Source organism: Phyllobates terribilis, unplaced genomic scaffold (genome assembly GCF_046119375.1).
Source record: "Phyllobates terribilis strain yellow unplaced genomic scaffold, ASM4611937v1 Scaffold_12__6_contigs__length_324123572, whole genome shotgun sequence".
Classification (NCBI taxonomy): Eukaryota; Metazoa; Chordata; class Amphibia; order Anura; family Dendrobatidae; genus Phyllobates; species Phyllobates terribilis.
Window position 1 is genome coordinate 31,210,329 of NW_027362772.1, and position 27,402 is coordinate 31,237,730.

General features: G+C 43.3%; 1 protein-coding gene across 2 annotated transcripts in view; it reads left to right on the plus strand.

Moving 5' to 3' along the window:
- Positions 1–312: 312 nt before the first annotated feature.
- LOC141171985 (phospholipase A2 inhibitor and Ly6/PLAUR domain-containing protein-like) overlaps positions 313–27,402 on the plus strand; it is a 52,588-nt gene continuing 25,498 nt past the window's right edge. Inside the window, exons 1-3 of one of the 2 annotated variants that reach the window (XM_073655732.1) lie at positions 313–897; positions 14,273–14,407; positions 26,992–27,138. In XM_073655732.1, coding sequence (XP_073511833.1) covers positions 855–897; positions 14,273–14,407; positions 26,992–27,138 — 325 coding nt within the window. In that variant the 5' untranslated portion in view covers positions 313–854. Of the gene's footprint in view, positions 898–11,415; positions 11,450–14,272; positions 14,408–26,991; positions 27,139–27,402 lie in introns of those variants that run through there. The other variant, XM_073655733.1, reaches the window with a different exon arrangement.

The window sequence follows — 27,402 nt, forward strand, 5'->3', positions numbered from 1 at the left end:
ATGTTTGGATTTTCTTTTTATTTGTAAATATTAATTCACCTGTGTTAGCAGTGCTCATTAACAATCATCACAGAGGCCCACCGGGGGATTCACCTGCTCTCCCGTTGGCCAGTCTGATTGTGAACCAAAATATAAAACAATGTATCGATTAAAAAATATTTATTTTCCTCTGTCCCTCTTACTTCCTATATAGTTGATCTATAGCCTGCAGAATGATTAGTCACTGTTAAATGCTTAGTTAATGCTACACCGCATGAGCCTGCCCAGACGTGCATTTTTTTGGCACACTCAGCCCTCTCCTGTCAGACAAGGGGTGTGTACGCTTCCTAAAGCAGGGACCAGAAGTACTGTGATTATCTCCTACGCAGCAGCACCGTCCTCACTGCTCCCTTTGAAGTCTTGAGTCTTTCCTCTTGTGCTCACTGTGCACTTGCTTCGTAGGACTTGAATGTCATCTGCTTCATCAGCTGTCCTCCACCCTGGCTGACCATATGACCTTGACCCTTAAAGAATCATTTTAAAGAGAAGTCTTGACAGGACATCTGCTTACCAAAAACACATGTCATGTAGCCTCTTAACCTCAACCTATCTGGAATTATTTCAAAAACGTAAGATTTCTCCAGTTTGATCTCGTAGAAGAAGAGCATCTACAACTATCGCTTGGGGGATAAAAGCAGAAAATAGCTACATTGTGGTTGAAGAAGCTGGTGTGTTGGGGGAAACACAAGGTGAAGCAAGACAAGAACACATGGAAACTTTGTCTTAAAGTTCTGTGAACTCATCCGAAGATCCTTTATTCATTGAGTTACTCTTGGCACTCGTCGTCAGCTTCATCTCCGAGGGAAGGAAGCACCATGATCTTCATCCTCGCTATCTGTTCTGCTTTACTAACGGCAGGTAATGAGGCGTACCTTGATGAGATTACCTATTATTATTCAACTTCAGCTACATTTTAATCAGTTCACTAATTGTATCCCATGGGAGGGGTTTGGATAAAATGAGGACGAAAATGAAAACTTTGTAACTTTGTAATTTTTTTTTTAATGTTTAAATATTAAATTAATAACTGTTTTAACTGTTGAGCGGTATCAAGGAATAGCAGATCTGGGTGTGTCATTATTATAGTTAGCAGTAGATTAGATAAGCTCAAATTTGCAATTTTTTGAGTTTTTTAACAAATTAAACTCAGCACATCTGCATCTATATAGCTTAGAAATTGCAGTTTACTTTCCCTCCTATATAACACCACATATCATGATAGAAGTGACAAGTTCAGATCTGCTATATCTCTGCTTTGGAGAAGTTTGGGTAAAATCTGAAAAAAAAAAGATTGCAAATTAAAAAATGTGCAAAAAAAATCTTAAAAATTTATATAATTTGTTTTTAAAAATAAATTAATTTTTAGATAAAAATTAAAAAAGTCACTTTTTTTTCACGTGGCATTTGCCGACTTTATTTTTTATCCAAATTAACATGACTTAATGAATTAACAAATTAAAATGAAACTGAAGCTATTCTTTATTGATGCTTTTTAACCTGTTTTGTGACCTTTTAGCCCAAAAATAGTCAGGTTACAAAACTTGTTCAAAACATTTCAGGTGCACATGAAATCAGTTCTGAGAAAAGGGAATGGTGGCCAGAGTACATGTGTGACAATTTTTGCAACTTTTCTAAAAGTTACAAATGATGACTCATTAGAAATAAAGAGAATTTCTTAAAGCTGATTCACCAGATTTTAGTAAAGGGCAATTAGCTCAAACTGAAACTAATAGATAGAACATTGCCAAAATATAATGTTTTTATTAATAAAACAAATTAAACACTAAATTATACATTATAATAGGAAGCATGGTGCTGTGCATATACAGGGAAAACAGCTCATAGGGAAACATGTCATAAGTTCAAAACATGTGCCACATTAAAGGATATGATGTTAAAAGTAACAGTATAATACAAGTATACACCCATAGTGTAGATAGAGTCAAATTAATAAATAATTAGATCCATCCATGTAAAATTTCGTGGAGACCCCAACGCACGTTTCGCCTTTTCTTCATCAGGTGGCAATTTTTTTTATGTTTTGGGGAATTTTGTTATATATTCAAGTAATTATTACCACTGGAAATACCAATGGAGATATAGTAGAGCTGAGTTTGTCATTCACTACCGTGTCAACTCTGCAATATCTAAAAAAATCAAATTCTGTTACATCAAAGTCGGCACTTGGACTTCTCTACAGTTGAGATGATGCAGTCAGTTTCTTTAAAAAAAAAATCACAAATCGTGATGTCTCTCATTCAGCTCTGCTACATCTATGCATACAGCTGGTATCACAGACTGGAGGCCTGTTACATAACTGGCAAATTGAGTAAGATATTGGGGCCTCTTTGTATCTGTGAAGTATTTTTATCCTTGGCTTCTTTACATGTTTTAGCCAGTACACAAACCTTATTGGGGCAGGTTTTGAGGGGTTGCCAGCAAGCAGGTTGTGGCTGGGTATATATATAGAGTTACATACTAGTAAGATCCTGAAATGTCATCTGTTATGGTGCCCTTTAAGAGAGCATAAATATATGTCTGGAGGACTTGGAATGAGTATGAGAAGATGCATGCATGTGACTCAGGGAAAAGATCCCAGGTGTATCCCACCATCGCTGATTTAAAGAAGTATCAGTCATCGTATAACATTTTAGGGGATATATATCAACTAATAGGGACCCTCTCTACACTCCCACATATTCTACACAGTACTCCTTTACATATAGTCGTTGATAAAAAAAATTTTGTGTTCCATAGAGTTCCATCATCTCACTTTCTCTCTGACCTTCTCCCCAGCAATCTGATGGCCTCTGCTGGTTCTGCAATGGTGGGATCATCTACATCATTCATATAACACTGCAGCCAATGACTGCTAGAAGAGGTCTCCTACTTGTTTCGTTAGCATTACACAGCCATCACTGGTGACTATATTTTTCTTCCATGTTAAAGAAATCTCTGTAGTATGAGGTCCTCACCATGCAGCTCGAGACTTCCTGGACTCCTGCGAGACATCATCCTCCAACACCAAATATCTAGAGAGGAGCAACCACTTGTTTCCTGTAACTGAGGATATTTTTATACGATACATAGGAAGGTAGCATTCTTGCTTTGTTTCTTTTTGTAACGTAAAGGCTAAAGGAACTTTAGTTGGCTTATCTGTTATTCTTTGGAAGACCCGAAAATGAAACTTCATGACCTTGAGTTGCTTTGGGTGACTTAGGTCTGTGATATCTGTACCTAGGACATAAATTTCAGGTATTGTTTCTCCTTAAGGAGACTATATCCTAGACGAGGAAACGCTCCCTGGGGAAAATGACTATGCAAATTAACCATTTTTTTCCAGAAGAAAGGAGAACAGTTTTTCAATGGCCCATATTTGTGATAGCCACCCTATGAGTAAATGTCAGAGCTTAGCAATATAACTAAAGGTCCCCATTCACATTGCATAATTGTAAGCCAAACAATAGTTTGGATAGAAGCTATCTTTCCCAAAGACTTATTCAGCTGAGAGCTCCTACGTCTTCTATGAATGCTAGACTCCATTGGTGGTGGCTTAGCCTACATACAACTAAATGACCAGCCACTGAAATTCAGATTCAGATTCTTGTTCCCCTCCAATCGTTAAATCCATATCTGTGCTTGCCCCCTCTGATCTGATTTTGCCTCTGCCAGTGACAGTACAGTGGTTCAGTTTGTGGTCTCATGGTGCCATTTCGGCAGAGAGCTTGGGATTTTTTTGATCCTGTACTTGGTCATTTCAATACTCCCTTCTATGAACCTTAGCAGGGCTCACACTATTTAAGCTCCTGGTTCCCTGCTTCTAGTTGCCAGTTATAAGTTCACTTACATTGATTCACACCCAGTTTCCCTGCTACTGCTTTACTAGTTTGATTCTTGTTTCTAACCTGAACCCAAGTCTTGACTAGTCTACTTCTTGATGATTCTGTTCCCGTTCTTCACTTGCTATTGATTTGGCTTTCTGTCCATCCTCTGACAATCTTCTCCATTGGCCAGCAACCTCTGTGTGGATGCAACCCAGAGGCCCCTGTGTAAGTCATGATCCCTCTATTGAGGTTAAATTGTGGAGGCCAAGGCTCCCCTTAGGATCTGTTAGATGAAAGTGCAAAGCCTGTCCATGAATGATCTTTTACAAGCTGCTGGGCTATAATGGCGAGAGCCCACTGACGCCAACATCATCTGTCAGGGGAAAGTTAGGAGATCCCCTTAGATATCCCTCTGCTATCAGCAGGTTAGTCTGACTTTAGTCTTATGTGTATAGGTACCTTAAGGATATTACAGCCACTTTAGAAACCAGTGACTTGCTTTGTACTAATGAAGGGAAATAACCCCGAAACAGCTGTCTACAGATAGGTGCCTTTCATTTTTGGAGGAGACTCTAATTTGGCTCATGTTTTGCAAATGGCACAAGTCAGGTGGAGGGCCTATCAAAGAGCTTATATTGATGTCCAGAAGCCTCATATTACACCTCTGACAAGTACACTTAATAGCAGGGTGAGGCAGCTAACACCATGGAAAGTGAACAATAGAGGTGAAATGGTTCTTCTAACCTTTTATCTTCTGCCTAATTTATGGTAAATGCTGAAGTTTTGGAGGCAAAGATCACTAAACTATTATGAGGGTTTCTATGAACTGTAAAAAAAAGGATACTATGGAGGGCAATGTGTAGGATCCAAGTGTGAAAAGTTGAAGGGGTGGTCTGAAATCCAAATTCATTTTCAACCTAAATCCCTATCTATATAATGCCATAATCTAAGCTATTTTCTAATATACTGTAATTAAAAATTCCCTATCCTTCCCTCATTACACTATCTAACTGTTTTTTTTTATACTTCGTTTTTGATGATACTTTGTTTGAGAATCTCAGTCCATGCAAGGATACTCAAATGAGGCATCATCAAGGAGTAGAGGATGCTGGCACTGCAATAGCCTCTGCCCCCTCACTGAAACAAAGCATCATCGGTGATGCTTATTTCAGGGGCTAGGCTACATGTTGTGCATAATGACAGTGCGCTCTCTCCTCAGCTTAGATCAGCCATAGTGAGCTGACAGGAGAGCGCACTGTCAGTGCATGGTGTCAGAATATCCAGCATGCAAAGACCAGCGCTGCCCTTGCAAGTGACATCCCTGGTCTCTGCACTCTGGTTATTCTGACACCCTGAACTGACAGTGCACTCTCTTACTGGCTCTTAACTGCTGATCTAATCTGGTGAGAGAATGCGTAGTCATTGTACATTGCACAGTGCACATCACGCAGTGGCTAACCAAGCCTCTGAAAAAAATGTCACTGATGATGATTCATTTCAGGAAAGGGACAGATGCTTAGGGAACTGCAGCCTTTGCCCCTGATGAAATGGGATTCTCAAACAAAGCATCATCAAAAAAGAAGCAGGAAAAAAAAGCAGTTAGTGTAGTTAGCAAAGGACAGGGAATCTTTAATTACAGTATATTAGAAAATAGTTTAGATTATGGCATTAGATAAGGATTTAGGTTGAAAATGAATTTGGATTTCGGACCACCCTTTTAAGGATAAGTAATTTGGAATAGAAAAGATAAATATCTCATGTAATTCTCATATACTTTGAAGACCACATGTAGAAAGAGAAAAGGACACTATAATTTTCAAATAATATGTGGCCAGAGGAGTGAGGATACATTGTGACTAAAGCCTTGAAAACACATTCTTCTACTATTGGATTGACAGAAATAGAGATTCTCTTACTATTTAGTAAATTACCCTTTTGATTTGGAAAGTCCAAAAGAGGGAAATGAGTTTTCTGGCTCTTATGTCTGTCAGTGAATGATTACTGTAAAAGAACTCTATAGAAGGTGACAACCAATGAGATCACTCTGCGAAGAGAATGGGAACGAAACTGTTTGCAACTACAGTAGGTTTCGATAGACGTTTGTATGCAGAAAATACACGAGGGCTAAATAGTGAAAATATAGTCCATTTTCAAGACTCAAACCTGTATTTCCAGATTTACCTACTGGAACAGATCACATTACCATCAAGCAAACTAAGAAGATGCCTAGGGCTGGGTGGCTGAATGGGAGAGTAAAGGACAGCCTCCCAAGGTATTGAGTAGAACTAGTCATCGAGACTATTCAATAGATCATGGTTAACAATCTTTGCACCAGCTACCAGGAAAATATGTATGACCTCTTATCAATGTCTTGAAGGAAAACTCTAAGTACACTCTATAACTTAGTACATACAGTCATGAACTGAGACTGGAGAGCATAACCTTCCTGGACTTAAGAAATTAACATTCCCTAAGTAATGACATCTCATAACTCAGCTGATTAACCAGCTTGGGTCAAAACCTTTAAAGGAAACCTCATGGAAAGTATTTTTCTCTCGAAACTACCTTTCAAAAGGTATCTTTGCTTCCACAAGTAGAAGAGTTGGAGTTAAGGAGATGGAACAATTGAGGGTAAAAGTTAAGGACGTTGTTAATGAGTGGAACAGGCTGCCATGAGAAGTGTTGAGAAGTTCTCCTTCATTGGAAGTCTTCAAATAGTCTGGACTGACATCTATCTGAGATGGTTCAGTGAATCCTGCATTGAGCAGGGGTTGGACACGATGACCCTGGAGGTTCCTTCCAACTCTAACATTCTAGGATTCCACAACTTTATCATTGATGACCTATCCTTAATTAATAGGAGGTGGATGTGCATTACCCAGCCGTGGCCACTATCATAAGATGGATCAGATGCGCAACTGAGCTTTTCCGGCCTGCGCCGCCAACACCAAGATCGGCTGGTCTACAGGGGGTGCTGCCGGGTGTGTCGTTCCCTGACCGATCAGACATTGATGACCTATCCTAAAGATAGTCATCAGTGATAAAGTAGTGGACAACCTCTTTAATTAACCCCTTACTTACCGGGGACGTATTAGTACGCATATTTGCGATCCCCCCGTTCAGTGAGGGCTGCTGCGCTGAGCCCTCACTGAACGGAGCACATGTCAGCTGATTCTTACAGCTGACATGTGCCCGCAACAGCCGCGGGTGGAATCGCGATCCACCCGCGGCTGTTAACATGTTAAATGCTGCTGTCAATCTCCGACAGCAGCATTTAACGCGCGCTTCCGGGTAGCGCGTCATAAGCCCCGCCCACCGGCGACCCCGTCACGTGATTGCGGGTCGCCGATGGGCGTGCATGACAACCCAGGGTCTGCAGCAGACGCCTGTGGTTGTCATGATCTTGTCGCTATGAGCGCCACCTAGTGGTCGGCGCTCATAGCACAGGACCATTTCTGCTGCATGCAGGGGACCTGCTCGTCCCCTGTATGTAGCAGAGGCGATCGGATAGTTGCTGCTTCTAGTCTCCTATGGAGACTATAGAAGCATGCAAAAAGTAGAAAAAAAAAGTTTTTAAAAATATAAAAAAAAATAAAAAAATATAAAAGTTTAGATCACCCCCCTTTCGCCCCATTCAAAATAAAATATATAAAAAAAAACCCACATACACATATTTGGTATCGCCACGTTCAGAATCGCCCGATCTATCAATATAAAAGAAGAATTAATCCGATCGGTAAACGGCGTAACGAGAAAAAAATTCTAAACGCCAGAATTACGTTTTTTGGTCGCCGCAAAATTGCAATAAAATGCAATAACGGGCGATCAAAACATCGGATCTACCCCAAATGTTATCAATAAAAACGTCAGTCCGGCGCGCAAAAAATAAGCCATAAACCAGCCCCAGATCACGAAAAATGGAGACGCTACGGGTCTTAGAAAATGGCGCTATTTTTTTATTTTTTTTTTTTACCAAATTTTGGAATTTTTTTTCACCACTTAAATATAAAAGAACCTATACATGTTTGGTGTCTATGAACTCGTAATGACCTGTAGAATAAGAAGGGCAGGTCAGTTTTAGCATTCAGTGAACGTGGTAAAAAAAATAAATAAAAAACAACTGTGGTATTGCACTTTTTTTGCAATTTTACCACACTTGGAATTTTTTTCCCGTTTTCCCGTACAGGATATGGTAAAATTAGTAATGGCGTTGAAAAGTACAACTCGTTCTGCAAAAAATAAGCCCTCACATGGCCATATTGACCAAAAAATAAAAACGCTATGGCTCTGGGAACAAGGGGAGCATAAACGAAAATGCAAAAACGAAAAATGCTCCGGGGCTTAAGTGGTTAAGGTGATGCCCAAAGCCCATCCAATCTGTCGTTCGTACATTTTTGGGCAAGTATGCCAAAGTGGCTAGGGTATGATACGTACACCAATCTTCACTGGATATGGGGCACAAAAAGGAAGACAGTGATTGACAACTTCTGTTGAGGCAGATCGAATAGGCTTTATCATGGCTTTTTTCATGTCTTCTGAGTGGCTTCCTCCTCATTGACTCCAGTAAACGAATTAACATCCCGCATGTGCAGGGATTAAAGGATTTTGACCAAGTTCTGCTTCTACTGCAGCTATGGAAACTTTTAGAAAGTGCAAGAGATTATCTAACAACTGGTGGTGGCAATTTATGGAAAAAATATTTTTCGGCCTAGTGTCTTTTAAACAGAAAGTATCATCAGAAAATGAACTATTGTTTAAAGAGGATATTGTGTTAAATGTATTTTTCTTTTAGTATTATAATGTTTTTGTATATTTTTTCAGATCATAATCTTAAACACAAAATCTTGCAATTTTCACATTGGTAAATGGGGCTATTTTAAATGCATGCTTCCTGTGCTGTCTAGAATACTTTTCAGTAGTTTCATTATCATCACAAGCATGAATACAACAAATGATAACACAGGATCCACCATTCATGTGATGTCACAGTCCACCTCCTCCTCCTGTACAATGACTGATAACACAGGATCCACCATTCACAATAGGTGATGTCACAGCTCACCTCCTCCTCCTCCTGTACAATGACTGATAACACCTCTATATACAGTAGATAACATAGGACACCCACCATTCACAACAGGTGATGCCCCAGCTCACCTCCTCCTCCTCCTCCTCCAGTACAATGACTTATAACACCTCTATTTACAGAAGATAACACAGGATTCACCATTCACAATAGGTGATGTCACAGCTCACCTCCTCCTCCTGTACAATGACTGATAACACCTCTATATACAGTAGATAACACAAGATCCACCATTTACAATAGGAGAAGTCACAGCTCACCTCCTCCTCCTCCTGTACAATGACTGATAACACCTCTATATACAATAGATAACACAGGATCCACCATTCACAATAGGTGATGTCACAGCTCACCCCCACCTCCTGTACAATGACTGATAACACCTCTATATACAGTAGATAACACAGGGTCCACCATTCACAATAGGTGATGTCACAGCTCACCTCCTCCTCCTGTACAATGACTGATAACACCTCTATATACAGTAGATAACATAGGACACCCACCATTCACAACAGGTGATGCCCCAGCTCACCTCCTCCTCCAGTACAATGACTTATAACACCTCTATATACAGTAGATAACACAAGATCCACCATTCACAATAGGTGAAGTCAAAGCTCACCTCCTCCTCCTCCTGTACAATGACTGATAACACCTCTATATACAATAGATAACACACGGTCCACCATTCACAATAGGTGATGTCACAGCTCACCTCCTCCTCCTGTACAATGACTGATAACACCTCTATACCCAAATGATATAACAGGATCCACCATGCCAAACACAATGGGTGATGTTACAGCTAACCCTACTTTCCCACTCTTCACAATGACCTTTGCTTTTGTTCATTCGATGCTTCAATATAAAACATGGAGTCTAAGCAGGTCTATTGCTGCTAATGTCTATATGGATTTCTAGAAACAGCAAGAAATATAAATCTAGAATAGCCCTAGTGGCCAGTGTGAGAATTGCATTTTTATTTATTAAATATAATCCGTTAAATAAAAAATTAAGAAAAGTAATACAAATAATATTTAAAAATTACATTCAACATAAAAGCTGATTTTAACAGTAGATCATTTGCTGATGATAGCTCTGAGTTCCAATACTTTTTCAAAGAGTGTAGGAGTCCAACATCTTTGTCTGTCACTAATTGCAACTACCAACACTTGTCCCTTCTACATAATCATCATATTTTGGGTAAAAAAGAGGGAAGCCCCCCCTTCCTTGTATCCTACAAAAGATAGGAAAGGGGATAAAAATCCCCAATTTTTTAAAGAATGATCTCTGGTTGTGTGATCCAATGCCTGAATGGAGTCTCATTCTAAGATCAGAAAAAAATTACTTATGTGTCTCAACACGAAACATTGTCCCAAATTGTCCCATTCCTTCCACCAAATGACAATCAAGAGTAATAAATGATTTTCAATTTTAGCAGAAGATCCTTCAGGTTAATGATAATGTAATGTGTATCTCTAATGCTGGCGCCCCTGCACGGTTCCCCTTACATGCAGGGACGCCTACATACTCAAAGCTGAGGCTGCACACTCACCTCCCTGTCTCTCGGCACATTCACCTCCCTGTCACATGCCGCACAGACATCATGGTGGCCTGTCTAAGAGTGTGAGAGTGTGAGCATGATCTCCCCTGCTCTTAAAGGGGCAATGTGCGTAGTTTGGAAATGCCCCAAGTCAATAGCTAGGAGGCATCTTATATAAAAGGTACCCTCCTCAATAAGGAGGTGCCTGAGCAACGCTCTCCCATTAGTGAGTGTTTGTGCAACTAGTGAGTTGCCATGTCCCAGTACCTGAATCCTCTGGTCCCTATGTGGCCAGAGCCTGAATCTGAATCTTTGGTCCTTGTGTAGCCAGAGCCAGAACCTGGAACTGCATCCGGCAGTACTTGAACCCTGAAACTGCATCCGGCAGTACCTGAACCCTGAAGCTGCACTGGTGAAACCTGAACCCTGAAGCGGTACTGGCAGTGTCCGAACTGTTCTCTCAGTAGTAGAAACTGCAACTTGTGTCAGTCCTGGTTAGAGTTCCAGAGTCCGTACTGTCGGAGCCTGTTCCACGATCCGAATCTAGCCCTTTTTGTGACTCCGTGTCAGTATCCGTTCTGCCCGAGGATAAATGACCTGTGTAGACTGAATGGAGTCCCAGTCTTGTCTGCTAGTTACTCCGAGTCCAGTCCGTGTCAGAGTACCTGACCCCTGGGGTCAGTAGCTGCAGTACCGGGGACTGCCTAGGAGTGGTACCTGGCGGCTACCAGCAGCTTTGGCCTGACTCCACCATCAGGAGCTCCAGTGAACACCAGGTATCCGCTTAGCTATGCCCCTCCTAGGTAAGCCCGGCCCCCTGGCACAGTGGGTTCATGAACCACGTGCGCCACCTGCATGCGTGACACAATGTATAGACCAACTAATTTGTGTGAACTTTTCCCTCCAGCTTCTGGTCGGGTTCTTTATTCGTGCCAATGAACATCAAAGGTGAAGGTGAGAGCAGCTCATTAAATGATTGTAATTCAGATCTGTGCTACGTGACTTACTTCTTGTACCCTGACTTGTAGTTTTAGTCATTTTCACCAATCTACGGTTCAATGTTGTGTTCTTATTGCTCTGTAGAAACATGTGGAAACATTTTGCTCTTGGCACATGCCACCTAAATAGCTGACTTCTTTCCTGACTGTCAGCCGTGCCAAACACAAGGGAAATCATAGCACGTGTCCACAGCCTGGCAAGGATCCAGTGTTTACACTGCCAAGAATTTCATGGTTTTCTTCTTTTTTTTTTTTGTTACAAGAAAAAAATAAGAGAGAGGAGAAGAAGATATTGAAAATTATAAGGCTTGTGATAGATGAAAGAGTCCAAATATTTCTTTTTTCTGTTCATTTCATTTGATCCAGCTCTTATTGTTATGGATCCACTGCTTGACAACTGTGTTGAAACAATGAACAAGTCTCAGATTTTTAGTGAAATCTTGCCCTTAAGCACTTTTCTTTCGTAATACATAGATCAGTTTATCTTATTTATTATGTTTTCTTATATAACACCATCATGTTCTACAGCACATTACAGACATCATTGTCACTCTTGGGGCTGACAATCAGTATGTCTTTAGAGCATGGGAGGAAACCCATGCAAACATACGGAGAACATGCAAACTCCTTGCAGATGTTGTCCTTGGTGGGATTTGAACTCAGGACCCCAGCGCTGCACACAAGCAGTGCAAACCACTGAGCCACCATGCTGCTTAATAACCACCACCCTCCAGTTATGCCCCCAGTACTCCTGAAGGTCCTTACACAACCATGAAAGAACCATAAACTCCTTTAAGATGGTAAGATGCCACTATTACGATTCCACCCCTCAGTGTGTCTTGGAAGCAGTGGGTGACTGCTCAGTCGTCCAGTCTTGTGCAGGGGTGTGCTAAGCTGTCAGTATTTTGATAGACAGCTGAGAGAGAGAGAGAGAGAGAGAGAGAGAGAGAGAGAGAGAGAGAGAGAGAGAGAGAGAGAGAGAGAGAGAGAGAGAGAGAGAGAGAGAGAGAGAGAGAGAGAGAGAGAGAGAGAGAGAGAGAGAGAGAGAGAGAGAGAGAGAGAGAGAGAGAGAGAGAGAGAGAGAGAGAGAGAGAGAGAGAGAGAGAGAGAGAGAGAGAGAGAGAGAGAGAGAGATGTTTTTGACATCTCCTTCTGGCTCTTGACCTTGGACTCCTTGACTACTCCGACTCACGGCTTCTGCATGAGAAGTGACTCAGCGGCACAGCCACAAGGTTGAACTATTCCATGGTGCCTTAAAACCCAACGAGTCATCGACAGCTGAAGCCGGTTTATTAATCCTAGATTAACTTTATGCTCTGCCAGAAACTCTTGGGTTGTGTTATCGTATTGTTAAAAACATTCTACAAAAGAGTTACCTTCCCAAAAGCCCAATTGACAAAATTATCTTGAAAGGTTTATTTTCTTTATTCTTTTCTAAAAAACAGTGTTTTTCCAAAACCGCAGACTGAAATTATCCAGAAAGCATGGATGTTTTCTAATCTATTTATTTTGGAACACAAATTATTCATTAACCTGGAGTTATCTGCTCCTGGCCTAAGAGAAAATTGATCAAGAAAAGTTGAACTTGACGGACTTGTGATTTTTCTCAACCTATGTAACTTTGTACGAGATCAACAAAATTATTCAACCATGTGACTGGACAGACCTTTACCCAAAAAGTAAAACTTGTCAAATGTGGCCTCAAAATAGCAAAGTATATTTCCCTGACCTAAGAGAAAATTGATTGAGAAAGGTTGAACTTAATGGACCAGTTGTATGGTGAGTGACCCTCACCGAGATCACTCTCGAATATGATAGACGTAACTAGGAACTTAATCATAGGTTACAGTAGAGATTTACTTATTTCTTAGTCCTAATATTTACTGAAAAAGAACATATTCGTGTTAATATAAAACTTAATGGACCATTTTTTTTAACCTATGGACATTTTTGTAGGAGATCTACAAAATTTTTCAACATTTCCACTGAACAGACCTTTACCCAAAGAGTAAAACTTATCAAATGTAGCCTCCAAATAATTGAGTATCTTTCCCTGAAGTAAGAGAAAGTTGATTGAGAGAAGGTTCAATTTTAGGAACACGTTTTTTTTTCAACTTATTTAACTATGTAGGAGATCGTCAAAATTATTCAACCATGCCTCTGGACAGACCTTTAGCCAAAGAGTAAAATGTGTCACATGTGACCTTAAAATAATAAAAACTATACATTTATAGGCGTGTGTATTGGTAAACTATTCTCGGAAAATACATTTGGGCTTCTAGACCTTCGTAGGTTGAAAGACTCCTCACTTTGGGTGAACATCATTTACATAAACCTTCAGAAATGTTCAAAATATTTTCTTGGTACTGATTGGAGAACTTCAATGTAGTTCTACAATCAGACTTTCATCTTCTGTTTTGTATAAAACGGACCTAGAAGTCCTAATTTGTTTTTAGGCACCAAACTCCTGCCTACTGGAGCCACCATTGAAGGTATCAAAAGGAATCTAAACTTTTAACAATCACTTGAAAATAAAAACAAGCAGCACAAAGTGCATGGGAATGAAGTCAGGGTGCAAATTTATAAAGAAGATTTCAAAATTGGTTCAGAAAATCTTTTAGGGTTAGGTTCATGTCCATTAGAGTCAAGACCGATAGTTGTAATGTGTCCAGGTTGTTGGACAGGTCATAAATACCAATCAATACCAAGTCATTTGTCTTCCTCCACTGCCCAATCCATTGTATAGTTTACTGAGATGTGATTTTTCTTTCCCGCACAGGTTTCGCCCTGGAGTGTGAAGTATGCTACGCAATCAACACAAACAGTTGTTCCGGCCATCATCATGAGCTCTGTAAATCTCCACAAAATCGTTGTATGGTGACCCTCACCGAGACCACTCTCGAAGATGATAGAGGTAACTAGGAGCTTAATCTCAGGTTACAGTAGAGATCTACTTAGTTCTTAGTCCTAATATTTACTAAAAACAGGTAAATTGCAAAGTTGCTTCTTTTTACAAGCACATCGCAATTTTTCAATTATGAAGATGTCAACCCCTTTAAATAAAGAGGGGAGAAAAAAGTCTGGTGGCAGCTTATTCTCTGTTGGAATAATAGGCATGGTGAAATCCAATCTAATTCACCCGATACCTAACATCAGGGGGGTTTAGGATACCCTCATATACGTAAAATAGTAGAATGATCTCATAGAAATTGGTGGGTTGGGATGACCTTCATCCAATATTTACAGCCATTATTCTGTGTTATCTACTATATACAGAGCTGTTTTCAGTCATTGTACAGGGAAATGGAGGGGGTGAGCTGTGATATCACCTAATGTGAATGGTGGATCCTGTGATATCTACTGTATATAGAGGTGTTATCAGTCATTGTACAGGAGGAGGAGGTGAGCTGTGACATCACCTATTGTGAATGATGGATCCTGTGTTATCTACTGTATATAGAGGTGTTATCAGTCATTGTACAAGAGGAGGAGGAGGTGAGCTGTGATCTCACCTATTGTGAATGATGGATCCTGTGTTATGTACTGTATTTAGAGGTGTTATCAGTCATTGTACAGGAGGAGGAGGAGGTGAGCTGTGATATCACCTATTGTGAATGATGGATCCTGTGTTGTGTGCTGTATATAGAGGTGTTATCAGTCATTATGCAGGAGGAGGAAGAGGTGACCTGTGACATCACCTATTGTGAATAGTGGATCCTGTGTTATCTACGGTATATAGAGGTGTTATCAATCATTGTACAGGAGGAGGAGGTGAGCTGTGATATCACCTATTGTGAATGGTGGATCCTGTGTTATTTACTGTATATAGAGGTGTTATCAGTCATTGTACAGGAGGAGGAGGTGAGCTGTGTGTGACATCATCTTTTATGAATGGTGGATTCTGTGTTATCTACTGTATATAGAGGTGTTATCAGTCATTGTACAGGAGGAGAGGGTGAGCTGTGATATCACCTATTGAGAATGGTGGATCCTCTGTTATCTGCTGTAAAATGAGGTGTTATCATTCATTGTACAGGAGGAGAAGAAGGTGAGCTGTGACATCACCTATTGTGAATGGTGGATCCTGTGTTATCTACTGTATATAGAGGTGTTATCAGTCATCGTACAGGAGGAGGAGGTGAGCTGTGACATCACCTATTGTGAATGGTGGATCCTGAGTTATCTACTGTATATAGAGGTTATCGTTCATTTTACAGCAGGAGAAGAAGGTGACCTGTGACATGACCTATTGTGAATGGTGGATCCTTTGTTATCTACTGTATATATAGGTGTTATCAGTCATTGTACGGGAGGGGGAGGAAGTGAGCTGTGGCATCACCTATTGTGAATGGTGGATCCTGAGTAATCAGTTGTATTTAAATGTGTTATCAGTTATTGTACAGGAGAAGGAGGTGAGCTGTGACATCACCTATTGTGAATGGTAGATCCTGTGTTATCTACTGTATATAGAGGTGTTATTAGTCATTATACAGGAGGAGGAGGTGAGCTGTGACATCACCTATTGTGAATGATGGATCCTGTGTTACCTACTGTACATAGAGGTGTTATCAGTGATTGTACAGGAGGAGGAGGGGGTGAGCTGTGACATCACCTAGTGTGAATGGTGGATCCTGTGTTATCTACTGTATATAGAGGTGTTATCAGTCATTGTACAGGAGGAGGAGGAGGTGAGCTGTGACCTAAAATATTGTGAATTGGAGAACCTGTGTTATCAGCTGTAAAATGAGGTGTTATCATTCATTGTACAGAAGGAGGAGGAGGTGAGCTGTGACATCACGTATTGTGAATGGTGGATTCCGTGTTATCTACTACATATAAAGGTGTTATCAGTCATTGTACAGGGGGAGGAGGAGGTGAGCAGTGACATCACCTATTGTGAATGGTGGATCCTGTGTTATCTACTGTATTTAGAGGTGTGATCAGTCATTATGCAGGAGGAGGAGGTGAGCTGTGACATGACCTATTGTGAATGGTGGATCCTTTGTTATCTACTGTATATATAGGTGTTATCAGTCATTGTACAGGAGGGGGGGGAAGTGAACTGTGGCATCACCTATTGTGCATAGTGGATCCTGAGTAATCAGTTGTATTTAAATGTGTTATCAGTTATTGTACAGGAGGAGGAGGTGAGCTGTGACATCACCTATTGTGAATGGGGGATCCCGTGTTTTATACTGCATATAAAGGTGTTATCAGTCATTGTACAGGGGGAGGAGGAGGTGAGCTGTGACATCACCTATTGTGAATGGTGGATCCTGTGTGATCTACTGTATATAGAGGTGTGATCAGTCATTATGCAGGAGGAGGAGGTGAGCTGTGACATCACCTATTGTGAATGGTGGATACTGTGTTCTCTACTGTATATAGAGGTGTTATCAGTCATTATACAGGAGAAGGAGGTGAGCTGTGACAACACCTATTGTGATTGGTGGATCCTGTGTTTTCAGCTGTATACAGAGGTGTTATTATTCATTGTACAGAAGGAGGAGATGAGCTATGACATCATCTATTGTGAGGTGGATACTGTGGTATCAGATGTATGTAGAGGTGTTATCAGTAGTGTTGAGCGAGCATGCTCGACACTGGTCGTTACTTGCCCGAGCATCACGCTACTCGGGATGTTCGGCGAGCACCGAGCATTTCCGGGTTACTCGGGCGGGAGCTCTGGTCTCCACCCTGTATGTTTGGCGCTCTTTACAGAGCCAATGAAAATGCAGGGATTGCCAGCCAGTCACTGTCATGCCGCAGCCATGTTGTTTGTGGGCATTACAGGTATTGGCTGGCCGCTCAGCGTCACCTCGAGTATTTAAAACCGGGCGCCGCCATGTTGGATACCGTCGCTCCGGATTAGACAGTGTAGGGACAGCGCTGCTGAGCCAGGGAGAGATTTTTCCTGTGAAATAGTTAGTGTAGGGTCTGTAAAGGCTGCCAGATCAAACAAACAGTCCTTCTCTGGACTAATATCCATCCCAGATACCAGGCAGGCAGGCTGTATAGGAGATGCAGTGGTTATACCAGCAAGCGCTGCATTACAGTCCTGTGTGCTCCTGTTTCTGAAATTGCTGGACTCAGCTCCAGGTCTCGGGGGCCAGGAAAAATCCTTTTTTTTTCATCTAAATCCTCTTTTTTTTTTCCCCTCAGTCAGACTGTACAAATACCCATCTTATTAACCTATTGCTGCCCCCCCCCCAAAAAAAAAAGTGTGTCTCTGATTTTTCAGACACAAATATATCTGTTGAAAAGAGTCTGGTATAGGCCACAGAAACAGAAGTGTGGTTTTGCAGTTCCACGGGTCAAATCTCTGTAGTATCCAGTTTTGGGCCTTTTGTATCTAAAAAAAAAACAGTTTGAGTGTGTCGCTCACTGTTCAGCCGCAAATCTATATATTTAAAAAAGTCTGGTATACGCCAGTAAATTATAACTGTGGTTTTGCTGTTCCACGGTAAAAAATCTCTATTATCCTGCTTTTCGCTTTTTTGGCCTTAAAAAAAAACTGTAGTGTCTCCTGACTGTTGTGACACAAAAATATATCTGTTGAAAATAGTCTGTTGTAGGCCCAACAAATCCCAGTGTGGTTTTGCATTTCCACGGGTCAAATCTCTGTAGTATCCAGTTTTGGGCCTTTTGTATCTAAAAACAAACAGTTTGAGTGTGTCGCTCACTGTTCAGCCGCAAATCTATATATTTAAAAAAGTCTGGTATACACCAGTAAATTATAACTGTGGTTTTGCCATTCCAAGGTAAAAAATCTCTATTTTTCAGGTTTTGGTATTTTTTCCGTAAAGAAAAACAGGAATAGTTTATCCCTGATTGTTCTGATTGTTTAAAAGAGTCGGGTGTAGGCCAGAGAAATAGAACTGTGGTTTTCCTCTTCCACGGTTCTAATCTACTTTTTATTACCCTTTTTCCATTGATAGTGCGAGTGTAAGCTATTTTACTTCCTTTACAATGGGCAAGGCGCATGGCAAGGGACGTGGAACTGGACGTTCTGGTGATGGTGCGTGCAGAGGACGGGGCCATGGCCAGGGTGAAAATGTGCCACAACCAACAGCCACATCTTCTCGCTCCCACTTCTTGACCGAATTACTAGGGAAGCACAGAACAACACCAGTATTGCGAACTGATCAGTGTGAACAGGTTATTAATTGGATAGCAGATAATACTTTCAGTTACCTGAACACCACCACCTCCGGTCTGTCTTCCACACGGTCAAATGTTAGTAGCCATGAGTCTCGACCGCATACTCCTCCTCACCCTGATGCTCCTTCCTCCCACCATGCCGAGTGTCGTCAGACAGCAACTGATCCCACACTAGGACACTCTGAAGAGCTGTTCACTGGTCCATTTCCATATTTGTGCCCCTCACCTGCTCTGCTTGAAGTGGTGGAAGAAGAGATCCCATGTAGCGATGCTCAAATATTTGAACAGCCACGGCCACAGGAAGTCGACGCTGGCAATTTGTCACAAGAGGTGGACGATGACGAGACACAATTGCCAGGAAGTGAGGAGGAGGATCGTGATGCGCAAGTGGAAGAGGAGGAGGTTGTGGATGATCTAGTAACTGACCCAACGTGGCAGGAGGACATGCAGAGTGAGGCCAGCAGCACAGAGGGGGAGGGAGGCAGAGTACCCCAACAGGCAGGAAGAAGCAGTGTGGTGGCCGCAGACAGAAGGCGAGTAACCGTTCCCCGTAACACCAACACGAGGGACGTTGCCAGTACAAGCGGTAGGTCTTCCAACTTTGTGGGGCGAACCCCAGAGTCCACGACCAGTGTCAGCAATAGAACCCCCTGTTGTGTGTGCAAGGCAATCCCCTGTCCATACTGCATGTAAAGATGCCCACTCCTCTCAGTCTTCACTTGTTATGGCAGTTTCTCAAAAAACAGCGTCAACGTCCTCGTCCACGTCCCACCGCAGCGTTCAATTGTCTATATCCCAGACCTTTGAACGAAAGAGGAAATTCGCAGCTAATGCCCCACAGGCCACAGTCCTAAATTCTCACATTTCACGACTGCTTGCATTGGAAATGCTGCCTTTTAGGCTGGTGGAGACAGAATCCTTCCGCAACCTTATGGCGGTGGCCCTCCCATGGTACTCGGTCCCCAGCCGACACTATTTTTCCCAGTGTGCAATCCCTGCACTACACAAGCACGTGTCCCAAAACATCTGCCGTGTCCTCAACAACGCAGCTACTGGGAGAGTCCACCTGACAACGGACACGTGGACAAGTGATTGTGGCCAGGGACGGTACATCTCCCTGACGGCACACTGGGTAAATATAGTGGAAGCCTGGACCCAGTCGGACCTTGGGACGGAACACATCCTCCCCACACCGAGGATTGCGGGCCCTATGTCAGTCAGAGTTGCCCCCCACAGTGTACAGCTCCTGCGCATCATCCTCCTCCTCTTCCTCATGCTCAGCCTCCATCTCAGATATCACCACATCAGTTACAAGCTGGAAGCACTGCAGTACTGCCTCCGCCAAGCGGCAACAGGCTGTGCTGAAACTCATAAGCTTAGGTGATAAACCTCACACTGCTTGAGAGTTGTGGACAGCTGTGAAAGAGCAGACAGATCTGTGGCTGAGACCGCTGAACCTCCATCCAGGCATGGTCGTGTGTGACGATGGCCGTAACCTGGTGGCGGCTCTGAGGCGAGGCAAGATCACACACGTACCATGCCTGGCTCATGTGCTTAACCTCGTGGTTCAGCGGTTTCTTAAATCATACCCCGAGTTGCCAGATCTGCTCGTGAAAGTACGCCGCCTGTTAGCTCATTTTCGCAAGTCGGCTACAGATTCCGCCTCCCTTGCTGTGTTGCAGTAGCGTTTGCAGCTTCCGGCACACCGACTGGTGTGTGATGTCCCCACACGTTGGAACTCTACCCTCCACATGTTGCTAAGGATTTGTGAGCAGAAGAGAGCAGTTGTGGAGTACCAGCTGCAACAAGGCTGTCGATATTCAGGTCAGACTCCACACATAAGACCCCAGGAGTGGACCCGGATGTCTGACATATGTACCATCCTGACAAACTTTGAGGAGGCCACCAAGAATGTGAGTGGCGATGACGCCATCATTAGTGTCAGCATCCCACTTGTCTGTCTTTTGCAATGTTTTCTGCAGAGAATTAAAGAGGAGGCATTGCAGCCAGAGTATGATGAGATGGATCAAGTAGCCATAGCGGGCGATTACACACAGCCCAGCCTTATCTCATCCCAACGTGCATTGGGGGACAATGAGGGAGAGGAGGAGGAGGAGGACCAGGAGGAAGAACAGGAGCTGCTATCACGCGCTGTAGACGGTAGTACCTCTTCAACTGTTTTACCGTCGGTTCAGCGTGGATGGCCTGAGGACAGGGTGGGGGGTAGGAGGAGGAGAAGAAGAGCATGGTCAGTCGTCATCTTGTTGAGGACACGGAAATCTTGCCCGTTACCAGTCTGGCACGCATGGCTGACTTTATGTTACGCTGCCTTAACCGTGACCCTTGCGTTGTCAAAATGTTGGGTGACAGTCATTACTGGTTGGTGACACTTGTAGACCCCCACTACAAGGAGAACTTTCATTCTCTTATTCCTGAGGTGGAGAGGTCTACAAAATTGGGGCAGTACCAGAAGGCCCTTGCTGCAGAACTGTTAAAAAAATTCCCATCTGAACATGCTAGCGGCAGAGGTCACAGTTCGTTGTTGCCCAACCAATGCGTACATGCGAGAGAGACGCAAATCCAATCCAGCAGAGGCAGGGGAACACTGTCAATGTTCTGGGACAGTTTTCTCAGACCCTCCCTTAGGACAGACCCTGAGGCGCGGGATACTCTCACAAGGAATGGAAAGTTTCAAAAGATGGTGAGAGAGTACCTTTCCGACCGTACCAGCGTCGTCCGTGATTCCTCTGTGCCTTTTAATTATTGGGTATCCAAGCTGGACACTTGGAATGAACTCGCTCTGTACGTCTTGGAGGTCCTGGCCTGCCCTGCCGCTAACGTGTAATCGGAGCGTGTTTTTAGTGCCGCTGGGGGAATTATAACTGATAAGCGCACTCGCCTGTCAACTGACAATGCTGACAAGCTGACCCTTATCAAAATGAACAAGGGCTGGTTTGGGCCAGACTTCTCATCACCACCAAATGACAGCAGAGTAACATAAAGTCAAATCCACTGTGTTATTTTGGGAGGTGTATTCACATGCATCGCTTCACACCCACACATGTGTATACGCTTCCTCATTTCGGCTGTTTTATGTTCTTCTCCTTATCCTCAGCCTTCACCACCACTATACCACCAGGGTGACCGTGGTCCGTGTTGCCATTATTGAACGTACCTCCATCCAGATTTTTGTCAGCTTTTGCATGGAAGGCATAAGCAAAGACTGTGGGAGACCCACTCCCCAATAATGGGAATAATATTTTTAAGATGCTGTACTGTATGGGTCTTCCAAGGGGCATTAAAAGCGTCTTGTTATACCACACTGACCTCCACGTCTCTTCTGAGGGGCATTAAAAGCATCTTGTTATACCACTCTGACCTCTACGTCTCTTGTAAAGGGTCATTAAAAGCGTCTTGTTATACCACTCTGACCTCCACGTCTCTTCTGAGGGGCATTAAAAGTGTCTTGTTATACCTCTCTGACCTCCACGTCTCTTGTAAGGGGCATTAAAACCGACTTGTTATACCACTCTGACCTCCACGTCTCTTCTGAGGGGCATTAAAAGTGTCTTGTTATACCTCTCTGACCTCTATGTCTCTTGTAAAGGGGCTTTAAAAGCATCTTGTTATACCACTCTGACCTCCAAGTCTCTTCTGATGGGTATTAAAAGCATCTTGTTATACCACTCTGACCTCCACGTCTCTTCTGATGGGCATTAAAAGCGTCTTGTTATACCACTCTGACCTCCACGTCTCTTCTGAGGGGCATTAAAAGCGTCTTGATATACCACTCTGACCTCCACGTCTCTTGTAAGGGGCATTAAAAGCATCACGTTATACCACTCTGACCTCCACGTCTCTTGTAATGGGCATTAAAAGCCTCTTGTTATACCACTCTGACCTCCACGTCTCTTCTGAGGGGAATTAAAAGCGTCTTGTTATACCACTCTGACCTCCACGTCTCTTCTGAGGGGCATTAAAAGCGTTTTGTTATACCACTCTGACCTCCACGTCTCTTCTGAGGGGCATTAAAAGCATCTTGTTATACCACTCTGACCTCCACGTCTCTTGTAAGGGGCATTAAAACCATCTTGTTATACCACTCTGACCTCCACGTCTCTTGTGAGGGGCATTAAAAGCATCTTGTTATACCACTCTGACCTCCACGTCTCTTGTAAGGGGCATTAGAAGCGTCTTGTTATAACACTCTGACCTCCACGTCTCTTGTAAGGGGCATTAAAACCGTCTTGTTATACCACTCTGACCTCCTCATCTCTTCTAAGGGGCATTAAAAGCGTCTTGTTATACCACTCTGACCTCCAAGTCTCTTGTAAGGGGCATTAAAAGCGTCTTGTTATACCACTCTGACCTCCACGTCTCTTGTAAGGGGCATTAAAAGCGTCTTGTTATACCACTCTGACCTCCACGTCTCTTGTAAGGGGCATTAAAAGCATCTTGTTATACCACACTGACCTCCACGTCTCTTGTAAGGGGCATTAAAAGCATCTTGTTATACCACTCTGACCTCCACGTCTCTTGTAAGGGGCATTAAAAGCGTCTTGTTATACCACTCTGACCTCCACATCTCTTGTAAGGGGCATTAAAAGCGTCTTGTTATACCACTCCTGACCTCCACATCTCTTGCAAGGGGCATTAAAAAAGTGTCTTGCTAAGCTACTGGGACCTCCACGACTCTTATAACGAGCATTGCATTTCCTCAAAATTTTTGGAAGCTTTTGCTTGGAAGGCATAAGCAAATACTATGGGAGACCCACTCCCCAATAATGGGACTAATGTTTGTAATATGCTGTACTATATGGCTCTTGTAAGAGGCATTGCAAGTTGCTCCGTCCTAATTTTTGGAAGCTTTTGCTTGGAAGGCATAAGTAAATACTATGGGAGACCCACTCCCCAATAATGGGACTAATGTTTGTAATATGCTGTAATGCATGGCTCTTGTAAGGGGCATTAAAACCGTCTTGTTAAGCTAGTGTGACCTCCACGTCTCTTCCAAGGGGCATTGAAATTTTGTTTTTAATTATCTTACCTCTAATCTCCACGACTCTTCCAATGGGCATTGCATTTCCTCCTAATTTTAGTCAGCTTTTGCTTTTCAATGCAAAGGTGAAAACTAAGGGAGACAAACTCCACAATAATGGGTAGAAGTCTTTTAGTACGCTGTAATCCACATCTATTTCAAGGGGCATTGCAGTTCCACATTATTTATAGAAAGCCTTCCATTCACTGCTTAGGCCAACAGTGCACAGGAGACCCAGTTGCTATAAATGGAAAAAAAGGTTTAGTTAAGGCCCTCTGACCTCCATGTCATTTCCAAGAGGCATTGGAGTGCCTCAAAATTTTTGGTAGGCATTGCACTCACTGTGTTCCCTATAACTGTGTAGCCGAACCGCTCCTTTTGTTACAGAAACATATCCTACAAGACATATGTGGTTGACTGGCCTGATATTGATGTGAATGGTCCCTGTTCCTCCTGCTCTTTCTCCTTTGCTACTACCTCATCCATCATTTATCACCTGAAGCTTTGTTTTAACGGGAGTCATAGAACTTGGATAGTAGCAGGAAACCATCCAGCAATCCTCAGAGGAGGTAGGATATGCGTCAAAACGCTGACCACCTCAGGCCTAGCCGCTACTACATACATGCGCTTGCATTCCTTGAAAACAAAGCAGATGCTAACTTTTATCATCCTCATCATGCTCCTCACCTTGGCATTCTCAACTCCCCTGATTGATAAGCCAGGGTCCACAGGAGGAGTCGGGTTCTCTGGTGGGCTTGTCGAATGCTGCCCAAAAGCAGGCCAGTCTAAGAAAAGTGTGTGGGGATGTTTCGCGGAGAAATCGGGGCTGCTGGGGACCATTTATGGACACCAGGCCACCCCCAGGCAGCTGGGGACCGTGTGTGGACACCTGGCAGCGGGGCGGCTGGGGACCAAGTGTGGACACCCAGCTGCCCCCTGGCAGCTGGGGACCGTGTGTGGACACCCGGCCGCGGGGCGGCTGGGGACCGAGTGTGGACACCCGGCTGCCCCCTGGCCAGGGGACTGAGTATGGATAAAAGGTCCGCCGACGCAGCCATGACATGGTGGCCTTTGTCTGCCTCCACAAGCCTAAAAGGCCCAATTTCAAGTGCAAGCAAGCTAACAGTATGGTATTGCAGCCTGGGGGTGGGTGGGTGGCAGGTTGCACATTTATGCTTGCATTCCAAGAAAACAAAGCAGATGCTAACTTCTATCATCATCATGCTCCTCACCGTGGCACAAACAACTCACCTGATGGAGAAGCCAGGGCCCACTGGAGGAGTCGGGACACCCGGCCGCCCCCTGGCCGCTGAGGACCGAGCGCGGACACCGGGCCGCCGGGCGGCTGGGGACTGAGTATGGATACCTTGCTGCCGAAGCAGCCATGAGGTAGTTGCCAGCTTCGGCCTCCTCAAAACTAAAAGGCCCCATTTCAAGTGCAAGCTAGCAGTATGGTATTGCAGCCTGGGGGTGGGTGGGTGGTTGGCTGTATATTTTCACTTGCATTGCAAAGAATGGGGGAGGTTCAATTGAACACTGCCCTGGGACAAGGACTTGCACGGGGATAGTTGCAAGTCTGCATCTTCTGATGCGGCAAGGATCACTTCTGATGGGCACACTTTTAGGCAGTGACCTGGGAGTCAGAGATGCTTCCAGGAGTCTTCCCCATGCTGTTCCCATGTCTTTTCAGCACTGTATGCATGTGTCACACAGCACATGGCCAGATAAGGTTGTAAAATGTTAAAATGACATTTCCCGGTGAATGCATTTTTCAGAGTTGAAAGCAATACAAAAGTGCAAAAACGCATAAAAAATGCTACTTATGAACATAGCCCAAGGTGTGGAGGAATATTTTTGTTTTTGGTTATTTATTTTACCTTATACACAAGTCTTTACCCTGGAAAAGAAATTCTTCAACATATTTCACAGGAAAAAATTTTCACTTTTGCTTTTGAATGTTTTATTATGAGCATGTAAGGCTGAGTTAACACGATGCGTATTTCATGCGTTTCCGCGGCGTTTTTGCAGTTGCGTAAACGCCGCGGAAACGCATGAAAAACGCATGGTAGAAGGGAAGCAATGTTCCCCAATGGAAATCCGCATGTGCTGTGCCCATGATGCGGATTTTTCCGCAGCGTGAACGCTGCGGTCAAAAATCCGCAGCATGTCAATTAATTTTGCGGAAACGCGCCAATTCCGCAAGACAGCATCTGTACTTGCGCTATTGGCGCGTTCTAATATGCGGATGGTACCCGAGTGTGGAGGAGAGGAGAGTCTCATCCACACCCAGGTACCATTAAAAAAGCTGTAAAAAAAGAATAAAATAAAAAATAAATGTATTCTTACCTTCTGTCGGCCCGCACAACGCTCCCGCTTGGTTCCCGGCACTTGCAGTGAGTTGTAGGACCTGCGCTGACGTCAGAGTCATGTGACGGGTCACGTGACGCTGACGTCGGCAGGTCTTTCAATTCAAAGTTGCCGGCAGCCGGGAGAACGGAGTGAGCAGGACAGCGCGGGCCATCGGAGGTAAGTATATACACTCTCTCGGGTCACACTATATAAGTCCATGCTGTTTGCATGGATTTATATAGTGTGACCTAGTTGTCAAGCACTTTCCAGGTGATGCTAAAATCGCCTGGAAAGCGCTTGTCAATCTGCATGCGGAAACGCATGTGAATCTGCATGTGGATCCGCATGTATTCTGCAGGAAAAACGCATGCACAATCTGCATGCGTTTTTTCTGCCAGGGAGATGCAGAAATGATGCAGAAATTTTCTGCTTCATTTCTGCATCGTGTGCACATACCCTAAAAGTGGCTTAATACCTCTGACCATGTTGTTGACAACAGTGACCTGGGGGTCAGAAATGCTTCCTGGGGCAATCCCCATGCAGTCCCCATGTCATTTGAGCACTGTCACTATCGTTTTGGGCACTTTTTAGGCTTTCTACAGACTGCCTCAGGTGCCACCGCAAAAATGCTCGGGTCTCCCATAGACTAACATTGGGCTCATTGCTCGGGTCGAGCACCCGAGTATCACGGACCGAGCTTCGAGCTCCCGAGCATTTTAGTGCTCGCTCAACACTAGTTATCAGTCATTATGCAGGAGGAGGAGGTGAGCTATGACATCACCTATTGTGAATGTTGTGTTATAAGATATTTTTTGTATATACTATTGTGATGTGATATTCTTCGATGAAAATAATCAGGTTTTATTGCAAACAAAGATAAGTCATGTGTAAACAATAGATAATCTGAATAAACCTGACGGGTGTTTTCCTTTTACTCTGTTCTGTTTTAGGAGAAATTAGAAGCGCCGTGTTGGAGAAATCCTGTGGCAGCATCTATAACTGCAGCCATCCGGCGACTCTGACCACAAAGGAATTCCGTGTGCGAGTGACCACAATGTGCTGTGATCACGACCTCTGCAACAATGTCACCATCAACTGTAATTACTTTACAAGGCTTTTTAACATATTTCTCTTTCTTTAAAGAAGAATGTGTATGGCGTGGGTAAAATGATTTCTTGAGTTGCATATTGCTTTAAATTTTTAAGGAGATAATTGTTGGGTTTCTCACGGTCATGTCTCACGCACCTTGTCTGAAACATGACTACGTTCAATCTCGAAATCCATCTAAAGTGCATATAAGTGGAGGGGGGATCGAACAACCAAAATAAGACCATCCTTCTCCCAATCCCAGCAGATCCTGC